The 16,397-nt window shown below is 52.0% G+C and overlaps 1 protein-coding gene across 3 annotated transcripts in view; it reads right to left on the bottom strand.

Moving 5' to 3' along the window:
- The window catches only part of nmt1a (N-myristoyltransferase 1a), a 128,531-nt gene that overhangs the window by 7,978 nt on the left and 104,156 nt on the right, over positions 1 to 16,397 (bottom strand). For all 3 annotated transcript variants that reach the window (XM_085966646.1, XM_085966644.1, XM_085966647.1), the window contains one exon: positions 11,808 to 11,945. In XM_085966646.1, coding sequence (XP_085822772.1) covers positions 11,808 to 11,945 — 138 coding nt within the window. The remainder of the gene's footprint in view (positions 1 to 11,807; positions 11,946 to 16,397) is intronic.

Below are 16,397 nucleotides of genomic sequence, written 5' to 3'. Positions count from 1 at the left end.
GTGAGGGTCACCATTAGACCGAGGGGTGAACAGTGAGGGTCACCATTAGACCGAGGGGTGAACAGTGAGGGTCACCATTAGACCGAGGGGTGAACAGTGAGGGTCACCATTAGACCGAGGGGTGAACAGTGAGGGTCACCATTAGACCGAGGGGTGAACAGTGAGGGTCACCATTAGACCGAGGGGTGAACAGTGAGGGTCACCATTAGACCGAGGGGTGAACAGTGAGGGTCACCATTAGACCGAGGGGTGAACAGTGAGGGTCACCATTAGACCGAGGGGTGAACAGTGAGGGTCACCATTAGACCGAGGGGTGAACAGTGAGGGTCACCATTAGACCGAGGGGTGAACAGTGAGGGTCACCATTAGACCGAGGGGTGAACAGTGAGGGTCACCATTAGACCGAGGGGTGAACAGTGAGGGTCACCATTAGACCGAGGGGTGAACAGTGAGGGTCACCATTAGACCGAGGGGTGAACAGTGAGGGTCACCATTAGACCGAGGGGTGAACAGTGAGGGTCACCATTAGACCGAGGGGTGAACAGTGAGGGTCACCATTAGACCGAGGGGTGAACAGTGAGGGTCACCATTAGACCGAGGGGTGAACAGTGAGGGTCACCATTAGACCGAGGGGTGAACAGTGAGGGTCACCATTAGACCGAGGGGTGAACAGTGAGGGTCACCATTAGACCGAGGGGTGAACAGTGAGGGTCACCATTAGACCGAGGGGTGAACAGTGAGGGTCACCATTAGACCGAGGGGTGAACAGTGAGGGTCACCATTAGACCGAGGGGTGAACAGTGAGGGTCACCATTAGACCGAGGGGTGAACAGTGAGGGTCACCATTAGACCGAGGGGTGAACAGTGAGGGTCACCATTAGACCGAGGGGTGAACAGTGAGGGTCACCATTAGACCGAGGGGTGAACAGTGAGGGTCACCATTAGACCGAGGGGTGAACAGTGAGGGTCACCATTAGACCGAGGGGTGAACAGTGAGGGTCACCATTAGACCGAGGGGTGAACAGTGAGGGTCACCATTAGACCGAGGGGTGAACAGTGAGGGTCACCATTAGACCGAGGGGTGAACAGTGAGGGTCACCATTAGACCGAGGGGTGAACAGTGAGGGTCACCATTAGACCGAGGGGTGAACAGTGAGGGTCACCATTAGACCGAGGGGTGAACAGTGAGGGTCACCATTAGACCGAGGGGTGAACAGTGAGGGTCACCATTAGACCGAGGGGTGAACAGTGAGGGTCACCATTAGACCGAGGGGTGAACAGTGAGGGTCACCATTAGACCGAGGGGTGAACAGTGAGGGTCACCATTAGACCGAGGGGTGAACAGTGAGGGTCACCATTAGACCGAGGGGTGAACAGTGAGGGTCACCATTAGACCGAGGGGTGAACAGTGAGGGTCACCATTAGACCGAGGGGTGAACAGTGAGGGTCACCATTAGACCGAGGGGTGAACAGTGAGGGTCACCATTAGACCGAGGGGTGAACAGTGAGGGTCACCATTAGACCGAGGGGTGAACAGTGAGGGTCACCATTAGACCGAGGGGTGAACAGTGAGGGTCACCATTAGACCGAGGGGTGAACAGTGAGGGTCACCATTAGACCGAGGGGTGAACAGTGAGGGTCACCATTAGACCGAGGGGTGAACAGTGAGGGTCACCATTAGACCGAGGGGTGAACAGTGAGGGTCACCATTAGACCGAGGGGTGAACAGTGAGGGTCACCATTAGACCGAGGGGTGAACAGTGAGGGTCACCATTAGACCGAGGGGTGAACAGTGAGGGTCACCATTAGACCGAGGGGTGAACAGTGAGGGTCACCATTAGACCGAGGGGTGAACAGTGAGGGTCACCATTAGACCGAGGGGTGAACAGTGAGGGTCACCATTAGACCGAGGGGTGAACAGTGAGGGTCACCATTAGACCGAGGGGTGAACAGTGAGGGTCACCATTAGACCGAGGGGTGAACAGTGAGGGTCACCATTAGACCGAGGGGTGAACAGTGAGGGTCACCATTAGACCGAGGGGTGAACAGTGAGGGTCACCATTAGACCGAGGGGTGAACAGTGAGGGTCACCATTAGACCGAGGGGTGAACAGTGAGGGTCACCATTAGACCGAGGGGTGAACAGTGAGGGTCACCATTAGACCGAGGGGTGAACAGTGAGGGTCACCATTAGACCGAGGGGTGAACAGTGAGGGTCACCATTAGACCGAGGGGTGAACAGTGAGGGTCACCATTAGACCGAGGGGTGAACAGTGAGGGTCACCATTAGACCGAGGGGTGAACAGTGAGGGTCACCATTAGACCGAGGGGTGAACAGTGAGGGTCACCATTAGACCGAGGGGTGAACAGTGAGGGTCACCATTAGACCGAGGGGTGAACAGTGAGGGTCACCATTAGACCGAGGGGTGAACAGTGAGGGTCACCATTAGACCGAGGGGTGAACAGTGAGGGTCACCATTAGACCGAGGGGTGAACAGTGAGGGTCACCATTAGACCGAGGGGTGAACAGTGAGGGTCACCATTAGACCGAGGGGTGAACAGTGAGGGTCACCATTAGACCGAGGGGTGAACAGTGAGGGTCACCATTAGACCGAGGGGTGAACAGTGAGGGTCACCATTAGACCGAGGGGTGAACAGTGAGGGTCACCATTAGACCGAGGGGTGAACAGTGAGGGTCACCATTAGACCGAGGGGTGAACAGTGAGGGTCACCATTAGACCGAGGGGTGAACAGTGAGGGTCACCATTAGACCGAGGGGTGAACAGTGAGGGTCACCATTAGACCGAGGGGTGAACAGTGAGGGTCACCATTAGACCGAGGGGTGAACAGTGAGGGTCACCATTAGACCGAGGGGTGAACAGTGAGGGTCACCATTAGACCGAGGGGTGAACAGTGAGGGTCACCATTAGACCGAGGGGTGAACAGTGAGGGTCACCATTAGACCGAGGGGTGAACAGTGAGGGTCACCATTAGACCGAGGGGTGAACAGTGAGGGTCACCATTAGACCGAGGGGTGAACAGTGAGGGTCACCATTAGACCGAGGGGTGAACAGTGAGGGTCACCATTAGACCGAGGGGTGAACAGTGAGGGTCACCATTAGACCGAGGGGTGAACAGTGAGGGTCACCATTAGACCGAGGGGTGAACAGTGAGGGTCACCATTAGACCGAGGGGTGAACAGTGAGGGTCACCATTAGACCGAGGGGTGAACAGTGAGGGTCACCATTAGACCGAGGGGTGAACAGTGAGGGTCACCATTAGACCGAGGGGTGAACAGTGAGGGTCACCATTAGACCGAGGGGTGAACAGTGAGGGTCACCATTAGACCGAGGGGTGAACAGTGAGGGTCACCATTAGACCGAGGGGTGAACAGTGAGGGTCACCATTAGACCGAGGGGTGAACAGTGAGGGTCACCATTAGACCGAGGGGTGAACAGTGAGGGTCACCATTAGACCGAGGGGTGAACAGTGAGGGTCACCATTAGACCGAGGGGTGAACAGTGAGGGTCACCATTAGACCGAGGGGTGAACAGTGAGGGTCACCATTAGACCGAGGGGTGAACAGTGAGGGTCACCATTAGACCGAGGGGTGAACAGTGAGGGTCACCATTAGACCGAGGGGTGAACAGTGAGGGTCACCATTAGACCGAGGGGTGAACAGTGAGGGTCACCATTAGACCGAGGGGTGAACAGTGAGGGTCACCATTAGACCGAGGGGTGAACAGTGAGGGTCACCATTAGACCGAGGGGTGAACAGTGAGGGTCACCATTAGACCGAGGGGTGAACAGTGAGGGTCACCATTAGACCGAGGGGTGAACAGTGAGGGTCACCATTAGACCGAGGGGTGAACAGTGAGGGTCACCATTAGACCGAGGGGTGAACAGTGAGGGTCACCATTAGACCGAGGGGTGAACAGTGAGGGTCACCATTAGACCGAGGGGTGAACAGTGAGGGTCACCATTAGACCGAGGGGTGAACAGTGAGGGTCACCATTAGACCGAGGGGTGAACAGTGAGGGTCACCATTAGACCGAGGGGTGAACAGTGAGGGTCACCATTAGACCGAGGGGTGAACAGTGAGGGTCACCATTAGACCGAGGGGTGAACAGTGAGGGTCACCATTAGACCGAGGGGTGAACAGTGAGGGTCACCATTAGACCGAGGGGTGAACAGTGAGGGTCACCATTAGACCGAGGGGTGAACAGTGAGGGTCACCATTAGACCGAGGGGTGAACAGTGAGGGTCACCATTAGACCGAGGGGTGAACAGTGAGGGTCACCATTAGACCGAGGGGTGAACAGTGAGGGTCACCATTAGACCGAGGGGTGAACAGTGAGGGTCACCATTAGACCGAGGGGTGAACAGTGAGGGTCACCATTAGACCGAGGGGTGAACAGTGAGGGTCACCATTAGACCGAGGGGTGAACAGTGAGGGTCACCATTAGACCGAGGGGTGAACAGTGAGGGTCACCATTAGACCGAGGGGTGAACAGTGAGGGTCACCATTAGACCGAGGGGTGAACAGTGAGGGTCACCATTAGACCGAGGGGTGAACAGTGAGGGTCACCATTAGACCGAGGGGTGAACAGTGAGGGTCACCATTAGACCGAGGGGTGAACAGTGAGGGTCACCATTAGACCGAGGGGTGAACAGTGAGGGTCACCATTAGACCGAGGGGTGAACAGTGAGGGTCACCATTAGACCGAGGGGTGAACAGTGAGGGTCACCATTAGACCGAGGGGTGAACAGTGAGGGTCACCATTAGACCGAGGGGTGAACAGTGAGGGTCACCATTAGACCGAGGGGTGAACAGTGAGGGTCACCATTAGACCGAGGGGTGAACAGTGAGGGTCACCATTAGACCGAGGGGTGAACAGTGAGGGTCACCATTAGACCGAGGGGTGAACAGTGAGGGTCACCATTAGACCGAGGGGTGAACAGTGAGGGTCACCATTAGACCGAGGGGTGAACAGTGAGGGTCACCATTAGACCGAGGGGTGAACAGTGAGGGTCACCATTAGACCGAGGGGTGAACAGTGAGGGTCACCATTAGACCGAGGGGTGAACAGTGAGGGTCACCATTAGACCGAGGGGTGAACAGTGAGGGTCACCATTAGACCGAGGGGTGAACAGTGAGGGTCACCATTAGACCGAGGGGTGAACAGTGAGGGTCACCATTAGACCGAGGGGTGAACAGTGAGGGTCACCATTAGACCGAGGGGTGAACAGTGAGGGTCACCATTAGACCGAGGGGTGAACAGTGAGGGTCACCATTAGACCGAGGGGTGAACAGTGAGGGTCACCATTAGACCGAGGGGTGAACAGTGAGGGTCACCATTAGACCGAGGGGTGAACAGTGGGGTCACCATTAGACCGAGGGGTGAACAGTGAGGGTCACCATTAGACCGAGGGGTGAACAGTGAGGGTCACCATTAGACCGAGGGGTGAACAGTGAGGGTCACCATTAGACCGAGGGGTGAACAGTGAGGGTCACCATTAGACCGAGGGGTGAACAGTGAGGGTCACCATTAGACCGAGGGGTGAACAGTGAGGGTCACCATTAGACCGAGGGGTGAACAGTGAGGGTCACCATTAGACCGAGGGGTGAACAGTGAGGGTCACCATTAGACCGAGGGGTGAACAGTGAGGGTCACCATTAGACCGAGGGGTGAACAGTGAGGGTCACCATTAGACCGAGGGGTGAACAGTGAGGGTCACCATTAGACCGAGGGGTGAACAGTGAGGGTCACCATTAGACCGAGGGGTGAACAGTGAGGGTCACCATTAGACCGAGGGGTGAACAGTGAGGGTCACCATTAGACCGAGGGGTGAACAGTGAGGGTCACCATTAGACCGAGGGGTGAACAGTGAGGGTCACCATTAGACCGAGGGGTGAACAGTGAGGGTCACCATTAGACCGAGGGGTGAACAGTGAGGGTCACCATTAGACCGAGGGGTGAACAGTGAGGGTCACCATTAGACCGAGGGGTGAACAGTGAGGGTCACCATTAGACCGAGGGGTGAACAGTGAGGGTCACCATTAGACCGAGGGGTGAACAGTGAGGGTCACCATTAGACCGAGGGGTGAACAGTGAGGGTCACCCATTAGACCGAGGGGTGAACAGTGAGGTCACCATTAGACCGAGGGGTGAACAGTGAGGGTCACCATTAGACCGAGGGGTGAACAGTGAGGTCACCATTAGACCGAGGGGTGAACAGTGAGGGTCACCATTAGACCGAGGGGTGAACAGTGAGCGTCACCATTAGACCGAGGGGTGAACAGTGGGGTCACCATTAGACCGAGGGGTGAACAGTGGGGTCACCATTAGACCGAGGGGTGAACAGTGGGGTCACCATTAGACCGAGGGGTGAACAGTGGGGTCACCATTAGACCGAGGGGTGAACAGTGAGGGTCACCATTAGACCGAGGGGTGAACAGTGAGCGTCACCATTAGACCGAGGGGTGAACAGTGGGGTCACCATTAGACCGAGGGGTGAACAGTGGGGTCACCATTAGACCGAGGGGTGAACAGTGGGGTCACCATTAGACCGAGGGGTGAACAGTGAGGGTCACCATTAGACCGAGGGGTGAACAATGAGGGTCACCATTAGACCGAGGGGTGAACAGTGAGGTCACCATTAGACCGAGGGGTGAACAGTGAGGGTCACCATTAGACCGAGGGGTGAACAGTGAGGTCACCATTAGACCGAGGAGTGAACAGTGAGGGTCACCATTAGACCGAGGGGTGAACAGTGGGGTCACCATTAGACCGAGGAGTGAACAGTGAGGGTCACCATTAGACCGAGGGGTGAACAGTGGGGTCACCATTAGACCGAGGAGTGAACAGTGAGGGTCACCATTAGACCGAGGGGTGAACAGTGAGGTCACCATTAGACCGAGGGGTGAACAGTGAGCGTCACCATTAGACCGAGGGGTGAACAGTGAGGGTCACCATTAGACCGAGGAGTGAACAGTGAGGTCACCATTAGACCGAGGGGTGAACAGTGAGCGTCACCATTAGACCGAGGGGTGAACAGTGAGGGTCACCATTAGACCGAGGAGTGAACAGTGAGGTCACCATTAGACCGAGGGGTGAACAGTGAGGGTCACCATTAGACCGAGGGGTGAACAGTGGGGTCACCATTAGACCGAGGGGTGAACAGTGAGGGTCACCATTAGACCGAGGGGTGAACAGTGAGGTCACCATTAGACCGAGGGGTGAACAGTGAGGGTCACCATTAGACCGAGGGGTGAACAGTGGGGTCACCATTAGACCGAGGGGTGAACAGTGAGGGTCACCATTAGACCGAGGGGTGAACAGTGGGGTCACCATTAGACCGAGGGGTGAACAGTGAGGGTCACCATTAGACCGAGGAGTGAACAGTGAGCGTCACCATTAGACCGAGGGGTGAACAGTGGGGTCACCATTAGACCGAGGGGTGAACAGTGAGGGTCACCATTAGACCGAGGGGTGAACAGTGAGGGTCACCATTAGACCGAGGGGTGAACAGTGAGGGTCACCATTAGACCGAGGAGTGAACAGTGAGCGTCACCATTAGACCGAGGGGTGAACAGTGAGGGTCACCATTAGACCGAGGGGTGAACAGTGAGGGTCACCATTAGACCGAGGGGTGAACAGTGAGGGTCACCATTAGACCGAGGGGTGAACAGTGAGGGTCACCATTAGACCGAGGGGTGAACAGTGAGGGTCACCATTAGACCGAGGGGTGAACAGTGAGGTCACCATTAGACCGAGGGGTGAACAGTGAGGGTCACCATTAGACCGAGGGGTGAACAGTGAGGTCACCATTAGACCGAGGGGTGAACAGTGAGGGTCACCATTAGACCGAGGGGTGAACAGTGGGGTCACCATTAGACCGAGGGGTGAACAGTGAGGGTCACCATTAGACCGAGGGGTGAACAGTGGGGTCACCATTAGACCGAGGGGTGAACAGTGAGGGTCACCATTAGACCGAGGAGTGAACAGTGAGCGTCACCATTAGACCGAGGGGTGAACAGTGGGGTCACCATTAGACCGAGGGGTGAACAGTGAGGGTCACCATTAGACCGAGGGGTGAACAGTGAGGGTCACCATTAGACCGAGGGGTGAACAGTGAGGGTCACCATTAGACCGAGGAGTGAACAGTGAGCGTCACCATTAGACCGAGGGGTGAACAGTGAGGGTCACCATTAGACCGAGGGGTGAACAGTGAGGGTCACCATTAGACCGAGGGGTGAACAGTGAGGGTCACCATTAGACCGAGGGGTGAACAGTGAGGGTCACCATTAGACCGAGGGGTGAACAGTGAGGGTCACCATTAGACCGAGGGGTGAACAGTGGGGTCACCATTAGACCGAGGGGTGAACAGTGAGCGTCACCATTAGACCGAGGGGTGAACAGTGAGGGTCACCATTAGACCGAGGGGTGAACAGTGGGGGTCACCATTAGACCGAGGGGTGAACAGTGAGGTCACCATTAGACCGAGGAGTGAACAGTGGGGGTCACCATTAGACCGAGGGGTGAACAGTGAGGTCACCATTAGACCGAGGAGTGAACAGTGGGGGTCACCATTAGACCGAGGGGTGAACAGTGAGCGTCACCATTAGACCGAGGGGTGAACAGTGAGCGTCACCATTAGACCGAGGGGTGAACAGTGAGGGTCACCATTAGACCGAGGGGTGAACAGTGAGGGTCACCATTAGACCGAGGAGTGAACAGTGAGGGTCACCATTAGACCGAGGGGTGAACAGTGAGGGTCACCATTAGACCGAGGGGTGAACAGTGAGGGTCACCATTAGACCGAGGGGTGAACAGTGGACATAAGACTCCTCGAATGAGTTAGCACCCGCAGTGCTCGGTGTCATTTACTACTGTTAATATCAAAGACTAGTTCAGAACGACACACTTCTTAATTCAATCTATATTAATTTAGGGGTTCTTCCGATCTCCTGCTGTAACTTTGGCAGCAACCCCAAACAACCGCTTACACAGTTTCTTCAGGGTGTCTCCAGTGCATGCCAACCTTCCTCCGAGGTTACAGCGGGAGATAGGGAGAAACCCTGTGGGAATTGTACCTCTATGTATAAAGTGGATTTCAGTAAGGCCTTCGATAAAGTCCCGCACAGGAGACTGGTCAAGAAGGTAAGAGCCCATGGAATCCAGGGTGCCTTGGCACATTGGATACAAAACTGGCTTAGTGGCAGAAGGCAGAGGGTGATGGTCGAAGGTTGTTTTTGTGACTGGAAACCTGTGGCCAGTGGGGTACCACAGGGATCGGTGCTGGGTCCCTTGCTGTTTGTGGTCTACATTAATGACTTGGATATGAATGTAAAGGGTATGATCAGTAAATTCGCGGATGATACTAAAATTGGTAGGGTGGTAAATAGCGAGGAGGGTAGCCTCAGTCTGCAGAACGATATAGATGGGTTGGTCAGATGGGCGGAACAGTGGCAAATGGAATTTAACCCGGAAAAGTGCGAGGTGATGCACTTTGGGGGGTCTAACAAGGCAAGGGAATACACAATGAAGGGAAAGACCCTAGGCAAGACGGAGGGTCAGAGGGATCTGGGTGTGCAGGTACACAGATCCCTGAAGGCGGCGGAACAGGTGGATAAGGTGGTAAAAAAGGCATATGGGATACTTGCCTTCATTAGCCGAGGCATAGAATATAAGAGCAAGGAGGTTATGATGGAGCTGTATAAAACACTGGTTAGGCCACAGCTGGAATACTGTGTGCAGTTCTGGTCGCCACACTACAGGAAAGATGTGATCGCGTTAGAGAGGGTGCAGAGGAGGTTCACCAGGATGTTACCAGGGCTGGAGCGCTTCAGCTATGAAGAGAGACTGGGCAGATTGGGTTTGTTTTCCTTGGAGCAGAGGAGGCTGAGGGGGGACATGATTGAGGTGTACAAAATTGTGAGGGGCATAGATAGGATGGATGCTGAGGAGCTTTTCCCCTTAGTAGAGGGGTCAATAACTAGGGGGCATAGATTCAAGGTAAAGGGCGGGAGGTTTAGAGGGGATTTGAGAAAGAACTTTTTCACCCAGAGGGTGGTTGGAGTCTGGAACTCACTGCCTGAAAGGGTTGTGGAGGCAGAAACCCTCACAACATTTAAGAAGCATTTGGATGAGCATTTGAAATGCCATAGCATACAAGGCTACGGGCCAAATGCTGGAATATGGGATTAGATTAGACAGGGCTTGATGGCCGGCATGGACACGATGGGCCGAAGGGCCTCTATCCGTGCTGTATTACTCTATGACTCTATGACTATGACTCTAAACTCACTGTACCAGGTGAGACACTTGCTTCCTGTAACATTCACTCTTTTCAGTCAGTCACACAAACCATAGGCAATTTCATTGTACCACACTTGCTGGCTCATTCTTTCCACCCGGCGTCCTCTCAGCCCTGATTTGCACCTTCTCAATAGGTAAATTACTGCTCCATGATCTGATGCAAAAGAAACTAAACACAACCCAACAGTTCCAAGCCAGAGGTAAATGAAGGAAAATCTAAACTTTTTTTGACAATTAAGATAATTTACACTTTCTACCTCCTGCACTTGGCTCTATCTTATAGGTGAAAAGCAATCTTAAGCTACAGTGTGTTTCAACTATCTCTTCTCTTCCTCTCCCCAAGAATATACAGTCCTCCACTGTCTCCACCTTGCTAACTGACTGCAGCCTGACCACAGGAATAAATCTGCCAGCCTTAAAAAGTACACACACCAACATTCTCTGAGGTGGTATAATGTCCCTGTCCTTAGAATGGTTGCCTTGTGAGCAGCAGCACAGGACATTCACTACTCGTACACTAGAAACACTGGCAGCTTTTTCATGGTAATGTATGCAAGGATAATTGTTCACTTTTCCCATTCAGTTACAGGACAACACCAAATGATGGGAGCTGCTTCAGGTAAATGCTTCACTATGGTGAAGGGCTCAAATCCCCGGGGACAGTGGTTAAAAACGAGGAAGTTAGGAGTAAGAAGGGAAGTCGGGACAATCTTTTCACCCGGAAGGGAAATCTAAAGTCTGGAATAAGTTACTCAGTGAGGACACTCAAGTGGACAGTGTAAATGAGACTGAGGCGCAATCCGACGTGTTTCTGGGAGGAGAAGGAATTAATGAAGGAACAGACTTCTGGCTTGGGGGAGGGCAGGGGAGAGGAGGTGTTTGCTGCGCTGTTGGGAAGTGTGTGCATGAAGACATCAGGCGAGCAGGAGCAGGCCAGGCTGCGAAGGAGTTAAGTACAGAGTATGATAGTGGGTATGGCACTGGATTAGCAACCAGTGGTAGTGGCAAGTTCAAATCCCAGCATGGCAAGCTGTGAACAGGAATTTGGAAAAGCTGGCCAGTTGTGGGCTGGCATCAGGAAAAATGACCAAGAAATCTGCTGGATGCATGGGATCCTGCCCCCACCCCCACCCCGGCATACACACAACTTCAGACTTCAATGTCTAGCAATAAATTCAGCCTTGGCGTGAATAACGGAGTGAGGGGTACCCACGGACCGGACCCCAACAGAGTACTGGTCATCATAAATACTGCCCTCTCAACGCGTGAACAGAATACCATCGAGCTGCCCCATACAACTCGCTCAGTGGGTTAGTTCTGCTGCAGGTCCGATTGCCAATCATGTATTCAAATCTCATAACACAAAGAAGCCCCAATGGTCCAACTTCAGCAGCAGCAGACCCAGACCCCGATAAAGCTTCCTCGGGAAAGAGCTGGGGTTAAACTGGCAGTCAATAAATGAACGGAGAGTGCGAGGAGAGCATACCTTCTCAGCAGCCATGCTAGGGCACTTCCAGTTGTACAGGTAATACTGCAAGTTGCCATCCCCAATTCCAAATTTCAGCTTTTCTAGGAAGGTTTTGTTTTCCATTAGATCCAGTGCATTGAAAACATCAAATCCTTTCTATTGAGAGAGAAAAAAAACAATGGAATAAACAGGAACATCAGACACAGGGCAAAGCTGCCCTGCAGTATCTGCACAGTGACAAACATTTTTCACAGGGATACCTTTGAGGATTAACACTCAAGGACAGCAGGCAAATGGGAACACCATCACCTGCAAGTTCCCCTCCAAGTCACACACCATCCTGACTTGGAAATATATCGCTGTTCCTTCATCGTCGCTGGGTCAAAATCCTGGAACTCCCTCCCTAACAGCACTGTGGGAGCACCTTCACCACACGGACTGCAGCGGTTCAAGGCGGCTCACCACCACCTTCTCGAGGGGCAATAAATGCTGTCCTCGCCAGCGATGCCAACATCCCGGCAACAAATACAAAAAAACATCCAGGGCTTTTAAAATATTTTCTGTGTGTTGAAAGTAAGGATGTTAATGCTGGGAATAGAATACTTTTCATTTTAGGTACCCAGTGTCAGAATCAAACACTCCCAGGGCAGGTACAGCACGGGTTAGATACAGAGTAAAGCTCCCTCTACACTGTCCCATCAAACACTCCCAGGGCAGGTACAGCACGGGTTAGATACAGAGTAAAGCTCCCTCTACACTGTCCCATCAAACACTCCCAGGGCAGGTACAGCACGGGTTAGATACAGAGTAAAGCTCCTACTACACTGTCCCAGCAAACACTCCCAGGGCAGGTACAGCACGGGTCAGATACAGAGTAAAGCTCCCTCTACACTATCCCATCAAACACTCCCAGGGCAGGTACAGCACGGGTCAGATACAGAGTAAAGCTCCCTCTACACTGTCCCATCAAACACTCCCACTTGGCAAAATGTTGGAGTCCATTATTAAGGAAACAGTAACAGAGCATTTGGATAAACATAATTTAATAGGACAGAGTCAGCATGGTTTTATGAAGGGGAAGACATGTTTGACAAATTTGCTCGAATTCTTTGAGGATGTAACATACAGGGTGGATAAAGGGGAACCAGTGGATGTAGTGCATTTGGACTTCCAAAAGGCATTTGACAAGGTTCCACACAAAAGATTACTGATCAAGATAAAAAATCACGGGATTGGGGGTAATATACTGGCATGGGTGGAAGATTGGCTATCTAACAGAAAACAAAAAGAGTTGGGATAAATGGTTCATTCTCGGGCTGGCAATCAGTAACTAGTGGTGTTCCGCAGGGGTCAGTGCTGGGACCCCAACTCTTTACAATCTATATTAACGATTTGGAGGAAGGGACCGAGTGCAACATATCCAAGTTTGCCGACGATACAAACATGGGAGGAAAAGCAGTGAGTGAGAAGGACATAAAAAACCTGCAAAAGGACAGACAGGCTAAGTGAGTGGGCAGAGATTTGGCAGATGGAATATAATGTTGGAAAGTGTGAGGTTATGCACTTTGGCAGAAAAAATCAAAGAGCAAGTTATTATCTAAATGGAGAGAAACTGCAAAGTGCTACAGTACAAAGGGATCTGGGGGTCCTGGTGCATGAAACACAAAAAGTTAGTGTGCAGGTGCAGCAGGTGATCAGGAAGGCCAATGGAATCTTGGCTTTTATTGAAAGGGGGATGGAGTATAAAAACAGGGAAGTCTTGCTGCAGTTATACAGGGTATTGGTGAGGCCACACCTGGAATACTGCGTGCAGTTTTGGTTTCCATATTTAAGAAAAGATATACTTGCTCTCGAGGCGGTTCAGAGAAGGTTCACTCGGTTGATTCCGGAGATGAGGGGGTTGACGTATGAGGAAAGGTTGAGTAGGTTGGGACTTTACTCATTGGAGTTCAGAAGAATGAGAGGCGATCTTATCGAAACATATAAGATTGTGAGGGGGCTTGATCGGGTGGATGCGGGGAGGATGTTTCCACTGATGGATGAGACTAGAACTAGGGGGCATAATCTTAGAATAAGGGGCTGCCCTTTCAAAACTGAGATGAGGAGAAACTTCTTCACTCAGAGGGTAGTAAATCTATGGAATTTGCTACCTCAGAGAGCTGTGGAAGCTGCAACATTAAATAAATTTAAAACGTAGATAGACAGTTTCCTAGCAGATAAGGGAATTAGGGGTTACGGGGAGAGGGCAGGGAAGTGGACGTGAGTCTAGATTCGGATCAGCCATGATCCTATTGAATGGCGGAGCAGGCCCGAGGGGCCATATGGCCTACTCCTGCTCCTACTTCTTATGTTCCCAGGGCAGGTACAGCATGGGTTAGATTCAGAGTAAAGCTCCCTTTACAATGTACCCTAGCCAAACTCTCAGTAGAGCATCTCCTATTGTACCAGTGTAACTTTTTCCAACTCCCACACCAGCCAAGACGTGTCCTGGCTGCGTTTGTCCATTCCTGCTGAACTGGGGGCTGCTTTGTGCTGTGGGCCCACACTGACCATGCTCATGGAAGCTGGAATATTTGTAAGTTTTAGCGTGGTTGATTGTTTCTCTACGCTGATACAGTCTGTGCACAGCTGCTGAGTCGCTGCCATCACAATGGCCAAAGTGTCCCCTCCATCGAAGGACAGCAGCCAGTGTTCACACACTGTGGGGATCCAGGAGTTGAATGTACCAGGCCTGGGCGCACACAGTAAAATTAGAGAGAGACCACAATAACAGTACCGAGCCATGATGCACAGGTAAACTCAGCAGTCCCAGCTCTCCAGCTTCTTGTTGACTGTTCTAACACCCTGTACTTTCGGAAAGCCCCTCCCTTGGCCTCAGGCAATGGCCGGCCCAACATTCAGATCATGTGTTCAGCACCAAAGTATTGAGATCCAAAGACCCCCTTTGCTTCACCCCTGCCCCTGATCTGCTGTGTCTGCTTGGCCTGGTTCACAGCTGGGCAGAAATCCAGATTTTGCAGTGGGGTTTTCAAACCGGTTCCAGGGAGGTTTCTTCATCTTAGAGGGCAGGGGTGGGGAGGCTGGCTCTGGTCGGCCAAAGATTCCTGCTGCAAACAGCTCTCAGCTGGTTATTCTGGTCTACCTCAGTCAGTGTTTGTTCGTGCATTTGCAGTACAGCGAGAGATGGGGTGCGGTGAGGAATTGTGACCCTTTCCATGGCTGAAGGTGGAGATTGGTGCACGGTGGCATAGTGGTTAGCACTGTTGCCTCACAGCGCCAGGGACCCGGGTTCGAATCCGGCCTCGGGTGACTGTATGTGTGGAGTTTGCACATTCTCCCCGTGTTTGCGTGGGTTTCCTCCGGGTGCTCCGGTTTCCTCCCACAGTCCAAAGATGTGCGGGTTAGGTTGATTGGCTATGATAAAAATTGACCCTTAGTGTTAGGGGGATTAAATATGTGGGGTTACGGGGATAGGGTGGGATATGTGTTGGTGTAGGGGTTACGGGGATCGGGTGGGATATGTGTCGGTGCAGGCTCGATGGGCCGAAATGGCCTCTATCTGCACTGTGAGGTTTCTGTGATTCGGGGGGGGGGACAAAACACGCATGTCAAACCTAGCTCTTGGAGCTAGGGGAGGGGGGAGGAGAGCAGCCGTTTACATGTAATGTATTGGACTGAAGATGTGGCAGTATACTGCTGCTCCCACCCTTTTTCAGGGTGGCTGGTATAAAGGGACTAAGCTGATACCAGTACATTAGTAGCTAAAGATCTTGAATCCATTCAGATTCCACTGACGGTCCTATCAGGTGGCAGGATAGGACCTGATGCTCTGGGATTGGTGCAGGCCATGACTAGGGGGAGGAATGGGATACATGTGTGGAATGGTGAAGGGGTTAAATTGAACCCTCTCAGAATTCAGACAGCCGAGGTGACCACTAATTAAGTGATGCCAGCAAAATTTAAATCAGAACAAAGGAGTGGGGTCATGTGAAAATGAACAAGAACTAAAAGAAACCAGGTTGAGATAAGAAATATCACAATATAAAAATTGACTTACGTAAAAAGGCAAAACTAAACAAAGGACAGACTAAAAAGTGCTATGTGAAAAACAAAGATAAGACAGTACAGATTGAAAAGTGCCACTCTCACTAGCCTTGCACAAAAGACAGTGTGAGAAGCTTCGAAAAACCAAGATAAGACGCAGTTGTGGGACCAGACAGAATATGTGCCTTTTGTGTAAGCGATAAGGAATATGCTGCTTTAGCTAAAAATTGTACACACAGCAGAATATGGGGTCATGGGAATTTGACCTGTGACCAAAGGCATAGTAAGATGTAACTAACCTTTACAAATACTGAAAAGAATAAATAAGCCATATGTGATCGGGTGATTATTGTAATACAATGTGATTGGATGAAAATAGAATAAAAAGCTGTACAAACCAAGAGAGAACGAGAAGGGTGTCACTAGACCGCGGGGTCTATCACCTTCTCCCAGAACGTTCTGTTATTAAACTGTGTACTTTTACTTTAAGACAGACTCGAGTGAATTTATTTTCACCAACAAATGGTGAGCCAGTCTGGATGAGAAACAAGTACATTTAGCAAC

This window comes from Somniosus microcephalus, chromosome 24, assembly GCF_052327205.1.
Source record: "Somniosus microcephalus isolate GS21.2 chromosome 24, FLI_Smic_1.0, whole genome shotgun sequence".
NCBI classification, from domain to species: Eukaryota; Metazoa; Chordata; class Chondrichthyes; order Squaliformes; family Somniosidae; genus Somniosus; species Somniosus microcephalus.
The sequence above is the reverse complement of the archived record's forward strand: the minus strand, read 5'-3'. Positions and strand labels throughout refer to the sequence as shown.